The sequence below is a fragment of the Barbatula barbatula genome (assembly GCF_947034865.1).
Source record: "Barbatula barbatula genome assembly, chromosome: 1".
NCBI lineage: Eukaryota > Metazoa > Chordata > Actinopteri > Cypriniformes > Nemacheilidae > Barbatula > Barbatula barbatula.
The window spans coordinates 25378580-25395274 of record NC_136766.1 but is presented as its reverse complement, the minus strand read 5'-3'; the positions used below and the strand labels follow the sequence as shown (position 1 = coordinate 25395274).

General features: G+C 39.5%; 1 protein-coding gene across 1 annotated transcript; it reads left to right on the top strand.

Moving 5' to 3' along the window:
• The first annotated feature begins 1500 nt into the window (after positions 1 to 1500).
• Positions 1501 to 15826, top strand: chrnb1 (cholinergic receptor, nicotinic, beta 1 (muscle)). The gene is made up of 11 exons (XM_079456469.1): positions 1501 to 1675; positions 2605 to 2738; positions 6762 to 6806; positions 7197 to 7306; positions 8167 to 8275; positions 8836 to 8980; positions 9422 to 9607; positions 9784 to 10007; positions 12320 to 12495; positions 14762 to 14909; positions 15067 to 15826. Exons 1-11 carry the CDS (start codon positions 1615 to 1617, stop codon positions 15211 to 15213), a joined length of 1485 nt encoding a protein of 494 aa, XP_079312595.1. The 5' UTR covers positions 1501 to 1614; the 3' UTR covers positions 15214 to 15826.
• The last annotated feature ends 869 nt before the right edge of the window (positions 15827 to 16695 follow it).

Here is a 16695-nt window from a genome sequence, read left to right as displayed (position 1 = left end):
ACAGGACACATTAAAAATGAAAAATATAAGGATGAGGATTATTCCTGTTAAGTATTTATATACTCACTGTTACTGTTAATACTCTGCATACATTCTCAGCCCTGCATTTGCAATAGAATCTATATCTATTTCTATAAGTCTATGGAAGTCATATTATTAAACATTATTAAATAAACAAATATATTTGTATGATTGTAAAACAAGTGTCATTTGTCTTATTTGGGCTTCTAAATGCTTTGTGAGTTACACAGCTGAATTGTTCGGTGTTTTTTTATTTTTTATTTAATTTAAAGGGATAGTTGATGAACATATTGTCATCATTTACTGACCTTCAAGTTCTTCCAAATCTGTAATAATTGTTTTGTTCTCATGAACACAGAGAAAGATACAGTACATGGAAGAATTTTTATAACCAAAGTTTGTGGACCTCACTGACTACAATAGTAGTCAAAATATAAAAAAAATAATTTTCATGTTTGGGTGAACTATCCCTTTAAGCATTTAAATTGGTGCTTTCGTAAATGTGCCATCTCAATAGTTTTGTACAGGCATGTGAACATTAGTTATGTGTTGTTAAGTTGACTTCCATAATGATTAAATTGGCATTGTACCAATAGGCTCTCTTGTTTTTGCCAAGTGGTTGATGATCCTGGGACAACATTTAAATCCACCAATCAAATTTCAGAAATAAGTTTACATTTTATTTTAAATGTTATCTTCCAACCAGGATTAGGTGCTTCTAGACCATTGTTTTCCACTTATCATTGATTTTAGGGGTATTGTGGTTAGGGTTGGGGTCTGGTGTGGGTTTAGGTTTTGTCAACAAAATGTGTCGCCCTGAGGACATCGACCACTAGGCAAAATCAGGTCAAGCGTACCAAATAGTACATGTGGTGTGTTGCCACCATAAATTAAATGCAGTACAGCTTGACAGAAGTGCTCAAGTGACAATGAACAGGAGTGTCAGTTGTTCAGACTGTCTTTCAGGTTTGTTAAATCGCAAAAGCAAACTTGGCTAATGATCCACTGTAATATTTCCCGTTATCTTGCAATAAAAGGGAAAAAGACTTTAGGTATACCCTGACCTCTGATTATCCAAGTGTCAACACTCCATAGCATGAAAATACTGTTAATATCCCCCTTTAATCTAATTGGTGGGGATAAATGTGCATAATTCATGTTGACAACTCTGAATTGCTCAAAAGTACAGCACATTAATGCCACTCCTGTTGGGCCAAAAACACATAAGAACTGATTTAATGTATTAATATGCTGGCATGGATTCAAACACATAAAAATTCATTTAAAAAGCGCATTTGGGGCAACTCAGCACTGACCTCGAGACAGAAGGGCGCATTGAGTGCTCTGCGTCATCTTATTTGTTGGTTGGCATCAAATTGATGTTATTTAAGATGAATCTATGTAGTGAAATCGATTGTTGGTAGGCTACATGATGTATGGTGCGGGGTGCGTCTTCTTGGCGAGCGAGCGCGCGCCTGTAACCCGAGCAGTGTGACAGCCGTCTCTGACTTCACGACAACTGTGAGTGCTGAGAAAAAAAACACGAATGAAGCCACACTTTACATTTTGATGAATATATCACCGTGAATCTCAATGAAGGCCCAGGAATGGATTCTTTTTACATGTTGCCTCTATTTCCTGTGCGCAACGGGAGGTAAGTAACATTTTCTAACTTGCGTGTCTGTGTTGCGCACGAGTAAGAGCGCTCCATAAACTTTAATGCAGGTGCTGTATAGCGTCCTGACCACTTTAGCTTTCAGGTAGCGATTTCATATTATATCGTGCTAACATTGTCTTGAAAAATGGCTTGGTTGTTTCAAAGAGCACATTTACCTCTCGTGAAGTGGGCATTAATAAAGAAACATTTCTAAAGAGGACCACCAATCATGGAAAACTTCACCTCGATTCAGAATATCATCATTCACTCTTCGTGCTCGGTGAGGCCAGTTGTCTCAAGCGCATTCAGGCAAAACAAATAAATAAATATATTAATACAGTGTTGTTTCGGGCTCTTTTTATCACTAAAAGCCACTTTAAGTTGTTAACTGCTGTAAATGTAAAAGCAGCAGTCGCTAGTATGGAAGGCGCTGCTCGTGCAGGCGCTTGTCATTTGTAACTGTTCATATTCTGAAGGGCTCGAGCAACGCGAGACTTGATAAATGCGCCGCCCCTTATAAATGCTGCTAACCTTCGCGAGCAAGGGAAAACCCAGCAGACGTGATGCATAAAAAACAGAAGCCGTAGCGGGGTTGGGTGGGCAAACAGTCAGTATGTGATGCAGGTCTGAGAGCACCCAAGGCTGTGTGCTTTTATGAGACTTTTATCTGTTGGCCTGTATATATTCAGAGTTCAAATGTGTATATCAATACCACTCAAACCCAATGTAGAGTGCCGACCACTAAGAGGTTTATGAAGGATTGGGGTAGACCTGTTCATCAAGACCCTACAATTCATGTTTTCCTAGCTTATGTAACAAGCACCCATTTGTACAAGCCACTTTAGCTATAACAAATAAAAATACAAGTTGATGTTCTCGTGTTATTGGTCTACTTTCTGAGAGGGAAAAATAACATTTATTTACAGGTGCATCAGATACAGAAGAAAAGCTGATAAAGAAACTCTTTGCGAAATATAACGTCAAAGTGCGGCCTTCAAAGACACCTCAGGAAAGGGTCATTGTTAGGATTGGCATGACCCTTTCGTCATTCGTCAGCCTGGTATGAAGACACACCTACACACACGCACGCACGCACGCACGCACACACACACACACACACACAAACACACACACATTGTCTGATTTTACTGGTATGTTCTGAGATGCAGATATATGAAATCACAAGAATCTAGTTGCATGGAGGGAAAATGGTCATACAGTATGTGAACCTGTCTGTACAACGCCAGCTAAAATGTTTGTACTGTTTTCTACATCAATCGTTCAAGCATTTTATAATTTAAAGAACGTTCTTTGAAAATAAAATGTAGATATTGACTGCGTAAAGCCATTTCAAAGATGGAAATCGATGTTTAGAAGGCCAACCTTTAGTATTTTTGTGCAAAAGAATTAAACTCATTGTCAATAAAATCATTAATTTTCCGTATTTTTGTATCATAATTTCAAATTGAAATTTGACACGATCAGTAGATAAAAATTGAGTCGTATTTCTTCATATTTCTTCAACGATAAAAACACATTACCTATTTTTGTCATATGATATGTATGATTACTTTTAAATTCTTACATTTTAAGACTTTAGACTACAGGCAGTTGCGCTACCGTTCAAAAGTTTAGGGTCATCTGTCAAAAATAAATTGATTAAAAAGATTACAAGGTACAGACCTTAGAAGCTGGATAATGAAAATGCCAAGTTTACAGTTTAGCAAATTCTTGGCAAAAGGTGATTACTTTGAAGATGCTAATGCATTGATGCATTAGCATCTTCAAAGTAATCACCTTTTTCAACACGGCCTGATCACAGATATGCTAATATAGAGCAGTGCTCTATATCCATACAGAAACTAAAGAGAGAGGAGCCAGAGCGACCAAGGACGGGGGCCAGAAGAGAACTAAGGTCTTGAAAGGAAGATGGCGGCGGATAAAAGGAAGATGACTGCGGTCATTTATTCTTCCTTTGCTCTTTGGATCCTGCGTGGCATATGTTGTTAAGCTTTATCGTCTTCGAGACTTCTTTCCTGCTGGACTTAGGACACAGAGCAGTGGACTTCTCCCTTCTGAGCGGACCTCCCCTGGGCGTTTCGGCAGCGAGCTGCAGACCTAAAAGAGCCTGGGCAGCCGCAAGCCACGGGTGGCAGGGCGTTACACACGCTTATCCTGAGCGGCCTGGTTAAATTCCCAAGGTTCCCACCTCTCCCTTCCGGTACCAGGTTGTGAACCTGCAGGCGCTCCCCTCTGGGGAGGAAGACCCAACCTCCTACGTGTTGTGTCCAGTATGTGCACTGCGCCTCTATTTGAAGCTCTGAGCAGCTTTTTGTTTATTATGGAGACAGCACCAGGGGAGGGCTGTCTCCAAACAGAGATTGACGAGCTGGATTGTGCCTCCTTTTGGGCTCAGGGCGCCTCTCTGGCAGACATTGCAGCGCTGCGGGTTGGGCTACGCCCAGTACCTTCGCAAGGTTTTACAACCTCTGAGTGGAACCAGTGTCAGCTCATGTCTTAAATGCCACCGGCGTATAGGACAGTTGTCTGGCTTGGGCGTAAGTCTGCGAAAGCACCTATATAGCGCGCTATATAGCCTCCCTACTTCCCCACTTAGGGCGAAGTGCAGGCATACCATCCATCACTAGCATTGGCATTTTTGGTAAACAGACCGGGCTGAGCAGTCTGTTGAAACCGATTCCACTATTGGTAGAGTCACCCCTGCTCAGGTGGACCCCGATACCAAGGCTATTGCCCCATACGTAGTGACGCCCCTGCAGGGCCGTATGTTGAATTCCTCACTCCTGATTTCCCTATTGGTGAATCTGTGACCTCCCTGCCGGTGTTTGTCCCACCCGGTGGTTGTCCCACACCTGGCTACTAAAGGCGTTAGCCAATGTCTGTGCTGACAGTCAGTACAGGCTTCTCAGTATGACCAATACTGATTCCAATGGAATATTAAGTCTCGCAGTAGCGCTATCTTGTGACTGGCTAGTCTAGTCAGTGTCGCTGAGCTTGAGGTTGTGATACAGCTCAGCGCCGTGGCGTGTAGAGATTGATCCCCAGTCAGTCTCTCAACGCTTCGTTGACCCACTGCAGTGACTGGGAGATACCTCTCAGGTTCCTCAGCCCAAAGGGTGAATGAATGACCGCCTATGTACTGGGTGGAGACTGCCATGCGTGTGCCATTCGCCAAGCCCATTGGCATTTTAAAATTCCTTTCGAATTTGATAGGTTCTCAAGGTCAAACCCCACAAAGTCAGTCTCTCAACACAATGTCTCGTTCCCTCTATCAGGGAACGGAGGTTACAGTCCTAACCAATACGTTTTTCTTTCCTCGTTTAAAACAAAAAACGCTTCCACACGAAAACGATAGCCAATAAAAAAAGTGACCGAGTACTGCGTTTGCGTGTAGACGAACGGCCAAATCGCACAGAAAATGTGGACAGGGACTAAGTCAAACCAGACAGGGCAAACATAACAATGAAAACATCAACTAAAAGTCCATTTGATTTATTCACAATCAAAACATTTTACATTTTACAAAGGCCGGAGTAGTGTTAAGCAAATAACGTGTTGTATAATGTAACAAATTGTGACACAATGTTTTGTACAATCGAGTAGGCTCCACTCCCGGTAAATGGAAAATATAAATTTTAAGAAGAAACACTGTTACAATACTTTAAACCTCTGAAATAAAATCTTGTTGTTTGATGATTGATTCAGCTGTTGAGTGTTTGAAACAGGTCATTTTATCCTTCACTTCCTAAGACATGGATTTCGTCTCAGGTGACAGTACACACACATGCACATATATACACATTCACAGATTCACCGTCTAATCAAGGTGCCCTTTTCAAATCTCCATTCTCCAGACTATGACCCAACCAGCCAAAACAAACAAACATACTGATACATACTGCATCACTCCGAGCTGTATACAGCCTGAACGTGTTCGCATATTCAAACACAGTCCCTACATGTTACATAAAGACAATGTCAAGTGTTTATACAGAATCTATAAATCTGTTACAGTCAATGTTGACCCAGCCCCCCTCTATGTGTGCTCTACGCAGGATACTAAGCCAGCTGTCCATCTGACATTCCTACACTGGTTTTAAATAGCATTGCGGGACTGTGTGCTGATCTGACTATTGAGCCTCAGAATTTTTCTCTAGTCAGCCAGTCATATCCCATCACCTCCTCCCTCCATTGCTACTAGTGTTTCTGTAATTTCATTTGGATCTACACCTATAAACTCATGATTGCTTCCTAGTGGACATGCATTTGGGTTTCTTCCTAATTTTAAATGACTGAACAATCAGAACAATGTGTCAGGTTTAAACACTAACTGTAAAAATGTGCTACTTTGCTATTGTTACTTAAAGCCCTTATGAACTGAAAGTCTTTACTACAGTATTTTGACGTATTTCCAAGTCAGACAGAGTAGTAACGGAAAATGGAACGCATGGCTTGTGTTTTCCGCTGCAAATTGATTGAATGTATAAAAACGTTTCATTTGGAGGGGAAGAGTTAATAGACATTCTACCCAAGCTGTCTAACTGACGTCAAGAGAATAGGATCGCCACTATAGGGCTGAAGTGCATTTTCAGTTTTGACTAATGATTATGAGGGTAGTTAAAAACCTATTCAACTATTAAAAAATAGTGACCGGCATGGATTAATCATTCATAAAAATTACTGCAATATTTCATACAAATTTTGATATTATGGTCATAGCGACTGAGTTTTCTTGATAGGATGAGAGGTAAATACTATATTGTTAACTACATAAAATGAAGTAGTTTAGATGTTATGGCAAGCATATTGTTAGGATAAAATTTTATTGCAACACAATACAATATTGTGCTGTCAATTCTCTCAAACCATTAGGATTTCTAGAGTAAAGTCAAACTTTAGAACTTCCATGCAAACAGAAATATGATCTCATTTTGCATGTGTTCACGTTGGTTCAAAATACTGCATCCAAAATTAACATTTATCTGAAAAAAAACATTGATTCAGAATTATGCAATTATAGTTCTATAATAATTTTAATTTGCTATATTTTGTTTTTCTTTAGAACATGAAAGATGAAGAAATGAACACCATTGTTATCATGAACTTGGTAAGCAATTTCCCCAGCTCCGCTGAGTCTGTACAACATTCATCTTGAGTGCAATTCAAATTCACAAAGCGTTATTTGCACTGAAGAAAAGACAAACTCATCTGTCATGATAATTTAATGAGTTGAAATGTCAACGTCTTGCCACACATGACAAACACAGCTAATGATGACTAGGATCAATATAACACAACTTTGAATGCAAAATGAAAATTATGCAAATGCATCAGATAATATTCATGGGCCAATGTGCAGAGATGTAACATTTGGTTTAATTAATGACAGGAGTCATATTATTTGAAATAATTTTATGAAATGATAAACTGACTCTACATCTATTTGATGACCCACATTTGTCTAAACTCAGACTCAAAAAACACACACCTGTTTCAGGAGTGGAATGATTATCGTTTATCTTGGAACCCGAAAGATTATGGTGGAATTGATGTGTTGCGTATACCGTCTGGAAAATTGTGGCTCCCAGACATTGTTCTCATCAACAAGTAAGTTGCTGTGCTTTGTTAATATCAAGATGCGTTGAGATAATTATGCTCAAATGCACAATATCTTAAAAAGCCTTCATGTAAGTTCATGTAAGAACTCCAGAAAATAGATTAAAACATTTATTTTGTGAACAACCTGTCAATAGATGCACACTCACACTTTACTTTCTTTCAATTTCTATCTCTCTAACACACACACACACATGCACTGCATTGTCGCTGACACAGGCAGTGCATGCAGGTATATCCCCAACACTGCTGTTCTAAATATCTTCTCTGTGCAATTCATCTCTGCTTTATAGCCAATTAAACAACATAGCTCTCTACTACAAGCATCGTTGGTCCTGCATTCACTCGCACACGCACAAACTGCATCCCCCACACTGTTCAGTAAGGGATGTTTTCCAGTCCCATAGCCCCATTACTTGAATAGATGGTTAAAGTAGTCTTTTTTGTCTCGTGTGGATTACAGATATCAGTATAAACAATACAATGAACAACATTTCTACAGAATTTATTAATCTCGTTTTGTGGTTTATTCTTTCATTTTATAACACATTTAGAATTTGCAGTGATGAACTAACACCTGCATTGGCAAAAACCAATGTTACCAAAGATAAAAAACTTAAAAACCACATTACTCATTGTTAGTTCATGTTAGCTAATGTATTTCCACACCCTAAAAAAAACTTGTTTTAAAGTGTTAGTATCTGAAACTATTCCAGTATATTCATATTATTCTTTTTGAGAGAAAACGTGCCAATACTAATGTATTTTTGCACAGTTCAGTTTGAACTCCTAATTCTTGTTTTAATAACTTGCTCCACTCAAACAGGTTATGATTTTTTGTGTGTGCACAGTAATGACGGGGTGTTTGGTGTAGCTCTACAAGTTCACGTTCAGGCCTACAGTAATGGCCGTGTAACATGGACTCCACCAGCGCTTTACCGGAGCTCCTGTGGAGTGAAGGTAAGTTTCACCTCGCAACATGTTATAAACTTGCAGTTCATATACTGTAGGTCTTGGTACTAGCAGTGATTGAATTGTTATGAAATGTGTTGAACATGAACAAGTAAGGACTGCAACATCATTACCTACTGTTTGTTAATAAATGTTTTGGTGTCTTTCTGAAAATAATGTAAGAATAAGTTATGGAAGAGACCATTAATTGCAGCACTGTAATAAAGTGCTAAATCATAAGATGCATAATGGAGCATCAAATCACAATCATAATCTTTTGTTCATAATCTTCACTACGCATACATGACATTCATTCTCAGCTGGGGATAATTCCTTGTTTTAAATACAGTTTTATGTATCTTATGTAAATAAAAGAAACATCTTCCTCTATCTTATTCTTTTGTAGTTGATTTCTAAACATTTCTCCTTTCCTCATTTGAATTACTGCTTTGGCCTTGCTCCAGTTTGCCTGTGTTTGATGTTCTTTCTGGTCTTCCCTTATGTGAAAAATAAAAATAGATGAGAAAAGATCCTTGAAACAGACTCTGTTTTTCTCTCTGCTACTTCAGGTGGCATATTTTCCATTTGACTGGCAGAATTGCACCATGGTCTTCCACTCATACACATACGACTCCTCAGAAGTAGATCTGCAGCACACCGTTGATAAGAAGGGAAATGAAATCCGAGAGATCGTCTTCGACCAAGGCTTCAGTGGTATCACACTAGTTTACTGTACATCAAAGCACATAAAGCTCTGAATCTCTCAGAGAATTCATACCTGAATGTCTATACTATCCATGTACTACATGAAGACTTGGGCCTGATTCAAATTTTTGTCCTTAAAACTGGGTGGAAAATGTGAGCCGCACCGCTTTCTAACTCCAAATGACCCATGGTGCACGTAAGGCACTCCTAAAAGTTGAACTATTTCCATCTCGATGTGGCGCCGACGCACCTAGAAAAATGTGCCCACCCCATGGCCCCTATTTGTCCGTCCGTTTTGAACCTTAAATGTGGATTTTTTTCTCTCCTAAAACCCTTAATGTCTATTTCATGTTTACTGCTCACATAGAAATGACAACCACTGAAAATAGTAATATTCTAGCAAATCTGTTTTGTTGCATTTTTTCATGGTTGTGTCTCTTCCCACCCCAGAGAGCGGTGAATGGTACATCCGTCACAAGGTTTCTAGGAAAAATGTGCGAGACGACCTGTATGAGGACATCACATTCTACCTGATCATCGAGAGAAAGCCCATGTTTTATGTCTTTAACATCATCCTGCCTTGTATCCTCATCACTATCATTGCGATCTTCAACTTCTATCTTCCACCAGATGCAGGTAAGGCTCCAGTCGTCGAAGGAAATGGAAATCTGTACCGTACGTCCATCTTTATCAAAGGCTAATTCCACTGTTGCTTACATTTTTGTAAATGAATTCCATTCAATACATTTCAACTGTATGCATACATATAGAACAGCATGAGGTAATCAAGTGAAGATGTATTTCTTCCACAGGAGAGAAGATGGGTCTTTCCATCAATGTCCTGCTGACTTTAACTGTCTTTCTGCTGCTGCTGGCCAACAAAATCCCTGAAACGTCTTTGGGTGTGCCCATCATTGTCAACTACCTCATGATCACTATGATCCTGGTCACCTTCTCTGTCATCCTCAGTGTTGTGGTGCTCAACCTTCACCATCGCTCACCCAACACACACCAGATGCCCCTGTGGGTGCGCAAGGTCAGTACAGGAGAAGTACAGTATCTTTGGTTCTTGTGTTCTGTCAACATATTACAGACAAGATGAGTCATAGCCTCTCCATACTACAGTGGTTCTTTCAACACCCAGCAACAGAGCCTGAGATAGTGTCTTGTTGTAAAAATATTGTCAGTAATTAATCTTTTGAGGAAAAGCAACCCAAGTTCATTTACCATTTATTATTAAAACTGAATGGGCTGGTGAACTTGTGAATTCTCAGTTAAAAAGCTTCCTCGAGATTATAGTAAAAAACAACATGTCTGTATTTAGAATCAGTTCAGTACTGTTGTATATTCACTCATCACGACAGGCATGTTGAATCATGGCTGAAAGAGTGTGTGCTGGACAAATTCAATCTGTCTCTTTGTCTTAGACCCTATCCACGCTAATGGGTAATTTTGTAGCATTGAAAAATACTTTTTCTCTCCGCTTTGGCCTTTCATCCACACTGAGGTGGCGTTTTTGTCACCAAAAGGGAAAAATGCTGTTTTTGCATAGGGGTTTAAAACGATGACGCGTTACAAACAAGATGGCAACAAGTTTGGACATTCTAAAGTTTTCCTTCCATCTACTGGTACTCCCGGGTCAAAAGCTCAGTTTAAAAACCCTTCGTTGCCGTGAATGAGTGTTAAGATTTTGCTGTAGGTCTCTGCCGGTGGTTCTAGCACTGGTGTAGTAAATCTACACTTTGCTGGAGAAGCATTAACAAACTATTGCGCAGCCCAAAAAAATCCATGTAATCCGCCATTGTTGTATTTGTTTCTTCTTGTTCATTGTGTTTGGGTGTACACGCATATACCACACCCCCCACACCTAATACAAATGCGCACGATGCCGTTTTCTCATTCTTGCTTACTTCGGGGTTTACACGGAAATGAGAACACCGTGGTTTTCAAAAACTTGCACTTTGAAACCTGTTTTAAAAAGTCCCGTTAACAGTCCCCTAAAACTCAGTTTCCGTTTAAACGGACAGTCAAATCACATAAATTGTTTTGCGCTTTCACTTAAAAACGGTCTCGTGTAAACGGCCCCTCAGTCTTAGACACTTTGTGAAGTCATGCAGGGAAGACTCTGTTTTCTTTGGCCCACTGTTTGTTTTAAAACACTCGATTTTAAAAAGCACTGTAGTAAATGATGTCTCTTTTACTATTGCTTTACTATTGCTTCAAAAGACCTCACAACAAGTAGTTAAGTTAAGTGTATTCTTCATCCTGCACTTTATGTACAGTTTAAACGTATAATATTTGCCCACTGGGCTAAAAAGTTCAGTTTGTTAAGCAACCACCCAAAAACAGTCGACACTACATACCATAGCAATGTCCTAGCTACCACACATAATACTCTAATAATGCAATAAAGCTTTTTTAAGATAAGCTCTCTTTTCTCACAAATGTCCAGAGCCCAGACCACTGCACATTTTGGATGTCTCCCTCATCTAACACACCTGGTTTAGACCAGAGGTTCTCAAAGTTTACATTTAAAGGTCCGAATCTGAATTCTCGTCAATGTCAAAGGTCCCGTACAATTGTTATTACAAAACTGGCTTTTAATAAACATTAAAAACAACTTTAAATAACAAATAAACTCTTTATGAAGAGTTCATTTGAAAAACGGATAACTCAGTTTTTAAATCATGTTTTTATTGTGGTTTATTGTGTTAGTTAGCTGTATTTTACATTATTACTTATTCAAAAGAACCCAATTGCAGTTTCATTGATATTAATTTGAATGCACAATTTAACATTGTTTTTGAAAAGTCGTTCTCATTTACATATTTGCGAATAAAAACCACGCGCTTGCGGGGCTGATACCTGCAACATTTTATCTACGCACTTTACCTGAAGAAGTCGGTAAACACTGCTAAAGGCGGCAAAAACACGAGACGCGCGGACAGTTATGTTTCCACGTTTTCTACACGGTTGCCTAACCGTGAATGCAACCAGAGGGGTTAAAGCTCCGTCTCTTCAAGGCAGCACGTGTTTGTGATTACATTATAAAAATGTCCGTTATCAGCTCTGCGGTAGAAAATGAAACCATTTCTGTACCGGATGACATGGATAGGCACGGAGTGGAACGGGAAGGACCCCTACACTGGTTTGTACGCACAACGTGGCTGTGTGTCTACACGCGTGCCTGCATGTGTGTGTGTTTATTTGGCACTTGGTGGGTCCAGAACGAATTACCTCCCCGTCCGGATTCTGACCGGAGTCCGGACTTTGAGAAGGGCTGGTTTAGACTTTGAGGCTGGACATGTTGAAAAAATTCTAAAGATTGCAAATGTACATTTCTTTTAGATCTTTATCCACATGTTGCCTCCGTACCTGGGGCTACTGCGACCTAAAGTGGAGACTCCCCTGTTTCTTGAGAAACCTCCCAAAAAGGAGATCACTCATGCAATCAGCCGGCATGCGGATGAGTACTTTATCCGCAAACCAAATAACACAACCTTCCTCTTCCCCAAACCAAACAGGTAAGCTCAAAGGGTTATTAGATCATCACAGGTCATTAGGGTCGTGTCAAGGGCTGGGAATGACAAGCTGGTTTAGGTCAATTTATCAAAAGGCTGGTTTTCTGAGATAACATTGTTGCCATTTGAGCACGCTTAAGAATATCTTGCTAGCTTGAAATTCACTGTGATAATTGAACAAACACCTTTAAAGACCCCAGTCAAGGGCTGCAGCTAATGTTTACATTGGCCTTTGCTGTGTGTGTGTTTGGCTATATTTGAGAGGGATGAATTTTTAATTGGTCTTGTAAAGGGGAAATTTAACTTTTTAAATAATAATGCCAGCAGGTTTAGAGGTTGGAATAAAGGATAGAAATATCATTAGCCCGGCATGAAAACAATCGAAGTCTATAAGATGTTCTCAGTAATAACCTGTATGTGCCTGAGTGTGTCTGAACACTGTAGGGTGTAATTAATACTTTTCCCTCTCTCTCTTACACACTTCACCTCATCCAGGGAATTACACTCTCTGAGAGCTGTGGGTGTGGGGCGAGGAATGAAGTAAGAGAAAAAGGATGAAATCATCACTAAATAATAATGATCAGCACGAATCCGCCTGACACATTAGACGCGGCCTGCATCAGGCCTCGAGAGGTGGGGGGGAGGGGTTATAGAGTCAGGGGAGAGAGAGAAAGAGAAAAGGGGATAGTGATGAAGAGAGAGAGATAGAGGTACAGGAAGGAGTGAGACACTCTATTAGAGCAATTCGATGAGGCAGCAGTATCTTGCTTTTTAATTGGTTTACTAGCATGGTTTGGCACCATTTCAACCATTTCTTAGTCAAATTAGTCTTTCTTATTAGTCATCTGTGTCTGCCGGCTTACTGCGTGTGGAGAGGGAGGAGGAAAACAGAACATCTCCCTAAGACGGGAGCAGGATGTCTTTTAATTGACTTTTGCTTATTCAGTCTCATGCACATTTTATGTTAGCAAATGTATTTATCCAAAGACATTTGCGGTGCATTTGGGGTATGTTATATCAGTCCGTGCATGCTCTGAGACTACGGTGGCTGACACAGCACAAAGATGTCGTCTCGTTTTTGCTTCTTTGCCGAAGGAGACAACGTATTTACGAAACACGCTCTGTGGAGCAGTTTGTCCGTTTAGGGCTACCGTAGAAACAACATGGCCAATTCCATGTAAGGGGACCCGCAGTGTATGTAGATAGAAATAGCTCATTCTTAGGTAATAATAGTTACATTTAAAAATATGATTTGTTTATCAACGCTTAAGTCAGGTGAAAATCCTCATGATACTTCTCTGCTGTCCTAAGGCTTTTTTTCAACAATCTCTTCTAAATCTGCTGTGTTGTTCTCAGCCTTGCATTTCCTTATGTCCAAGTCTAATGGGGATCTGCTCAGGTCACTGACGCTCACTGGCGAACCACAGACTTCCTGCAATGAGCTACTGTACCAGGACCTGAATACCCATACAGAGCTGGGAGCTGTTGGCAAATGAAGCCCCACACTGCCACCTTGTGATGGAATAGGCAGTTGGGGTATCTGGAAGATGGAAGACTAGGGAGAGAGGGCAGAGTAAAAGAAAAAGAGAGGATGCATACTGAAACAGATGTTAGTGAATAGATTCTCAAAAGATGGATGCAACACATCAGTTCTGATAAGCATATCATCAGCACGTTGGAAGTATTTCATGGCTGGGTAGCGACACCATTAGCAGAAGGCGGGGATTGAAACAAAAATGAGTGGGAGAGAGTGAATAAATTATTAAATGAATGAATGCATTGGTGAATGTATGCCTTTGACAGTGATTGAATGTGTAAATTGTGATCTGTGGTCCATATCTGGATGGGTCACCTTGACACAAGAGTTGGGGCTTTCTTTTCAGATATTGGATTATGTTTGAAGTCAGAGCACATACACACAGCAAGAAGGACGCACGGCTGTACCTTTAAAGCTTTAAATACCTTATCATTTACATTTAGTAATTTAGCAGACGCTTTTATCCAAAGCGACTTACAAATACTTCAGCCCTTATATGAAGGACAAATAATGTGGCCAACACAGACGTAGACTTGTTGGCTATAGATATGTAATAATAATATTGTGAAGAATGTGACTTTAAAGACAGATTTGAGAAAACCATCATACACATTTAACCGTACAGAGTATGTTTCTGGCCCAATAGTTTGCACACAATAAAATGTTATACATGCTATTGATGTTCCCTGTGTTGTAATAAAACATTTTCCACCTTCATGCCCTATGGGGCAGATACCAGCCAGAGGGTCCCTGCACTGACCTGAAGAAGTTCATTGATGGCCCCAGTCATTACCTATCTCTTCCTCCAGAGCTGAAAGCAGCAGTGGAGGCCATCACCTACATCGCCGAGCAGCTGCAGGCTGAGAAAGATTATGTGGCTGTAAGAGAATTATAGCTTCTATCTTTCCAGTTTATTTCTATGTTTTAGGCCATTGTAATTCTTTACATTTCCGTTATTCTTTCTTTTTCTTGTCATTGTTATCGTTTTCCATCAATTTATTTTTCTTCCATTTTCTTTCCAACTTCATTCCCATCAGTTAAAGGAGGACTGGCAGTATGTTGCCATGGTGGTTGACCGACTCTTTCTCTGGATCTTTGTGATTTTTACCACCGTAGGGACACTTGGTATTTTTGCCTATGCCAGCTTCAATACCACACCCACTGATCCTTTCATGAGCCCCTAAACCCAAGGGTCACCTTTGGAACCATTGACGTTTTACTCCAAGAGCATTGAGCTGACAAGTTATACAGTAGACTGCTATGTGTGTATGGTATTTATCTTTAATTGTGGAAGTGCATAAATTCAGCATACTATATTTAGGTTATCAATGAATAGAAGCAAAACAGCTTAATGTGTCCAGTTTTGCATGCGCTGTAAATAGAGTTGATCTCAATATCAACTTAATGTTTTATTAAGTTTTACAAAATTATGTTTTGATGATTTTCTCTGTAATGGCTCTGTAATGCTAACTTCTTCAAATTAAAAATACCATATTGTTGACGAAACAGCTGTTGTTTCCAGGTAGTTTACATAAAATGTTTTAAGCTAAAGTACAATATTTCTTAAAAATCATGCAATGTTTTTCACACTGTTTCTCTAAATTAGGAGGAAGAATGAATTATATTGAATCACATGTTTGTGCAAAACTACTTGCTTTGTCGCATAATGTGTAAGATGCTGTTCTGTTACTTGGTGTGATGTGTGCTTTTAAATGTGTGGAGGTTGTTTCATGTTATTTCATGTCATTTTTCAATGAAAGTTTTATGTGATATTAGATGAATAAAGAGAATGTTTCCAAAAATCTGAGATTACAAAGACTATTTCACAGACCTAACATAAAGGCCCTGTCATGTTCTACTTGTTATACTGGCTGCCTTACAGAGAGTACAGTATACATTTCAATTGTATGACAATCATAAATTATTATCTTTACCAACTGTATAAATTAAACAAAAACACAAGTGCACTGTCATATAGAAAATCACACAGAGACACAGCACACAGATACACATATACAAGTGCATTTCACCACATTTCTCATACCTGTTGTTTAGCCTTTATGTTGTTCTTAAGGTGTCAGAAAGGGAGGGGGGAAATCAAAGGCATAGAGGAGCCACAGAATGTCCTGAGCATGACTGACCTACTGCACTCTCATTCAAACTCCACTGGCAAAAATCATATTTATTAAGTTTTATAAGTAATTTATCTCTACTTCATCATCATTAATTCATGCTGCTTATCTATGATAGGTTAATAAAACGTGACTTCCTCAAAACGACCTGTCTTCACTTCCGGTCTCAAGGAATGGTGCGAGGGAGGGGCTCCAATACTGACTGACTGGCAACTGGCATTCAAATCTGCCTCATTTTGTTAGCAACGGACAACTTTCTGTTCAAATATCCAGTCAATTTCAAATATCCAAATCAGTCCTGTCCTAAAAAATGTTTCTCATTTCCGAAGCTATTTCACTCAGATATACGCATACGACAAAATTGCTACGTCAGTCCTTAGCCTACTTAACTCTCTTAGTTCTTAAATTGGTCCTAAGTACTGGATCTAGATGTTAAGATATTAACGACAATGTTTGTTCAGTGGCTGCTATTGTGTTATGCTTGTCTAAATATATCCTTTCTTGCGGACAGAATCCTGTCTTGCAGACTTCCAA

Bases quoted from the DNA above. Each gene is read 5' to 3' on its own strand.
- chrnb1 (XM_079456469.1), top strand. From the start codon at position 1,615: ATGAAGGCCCAGGAATGGATTCTTTTTACATGTTGCCTCTATTTCCTG. The intron at 7,307-8,166 runs GTAAGTTGCTGT...GTGTGTGCACAG, and splicing joins GACATTGTTCTCATCAACAA to TAATGACGGGGTGTTTGGTG. The intron at 8,981-9,421 runs GTATCACACTAG...TTCCCACCCCAG, and splicing joins CTTCGACCAAGGCTTCAGTG to AGAGCGGTGAATGGTACATC.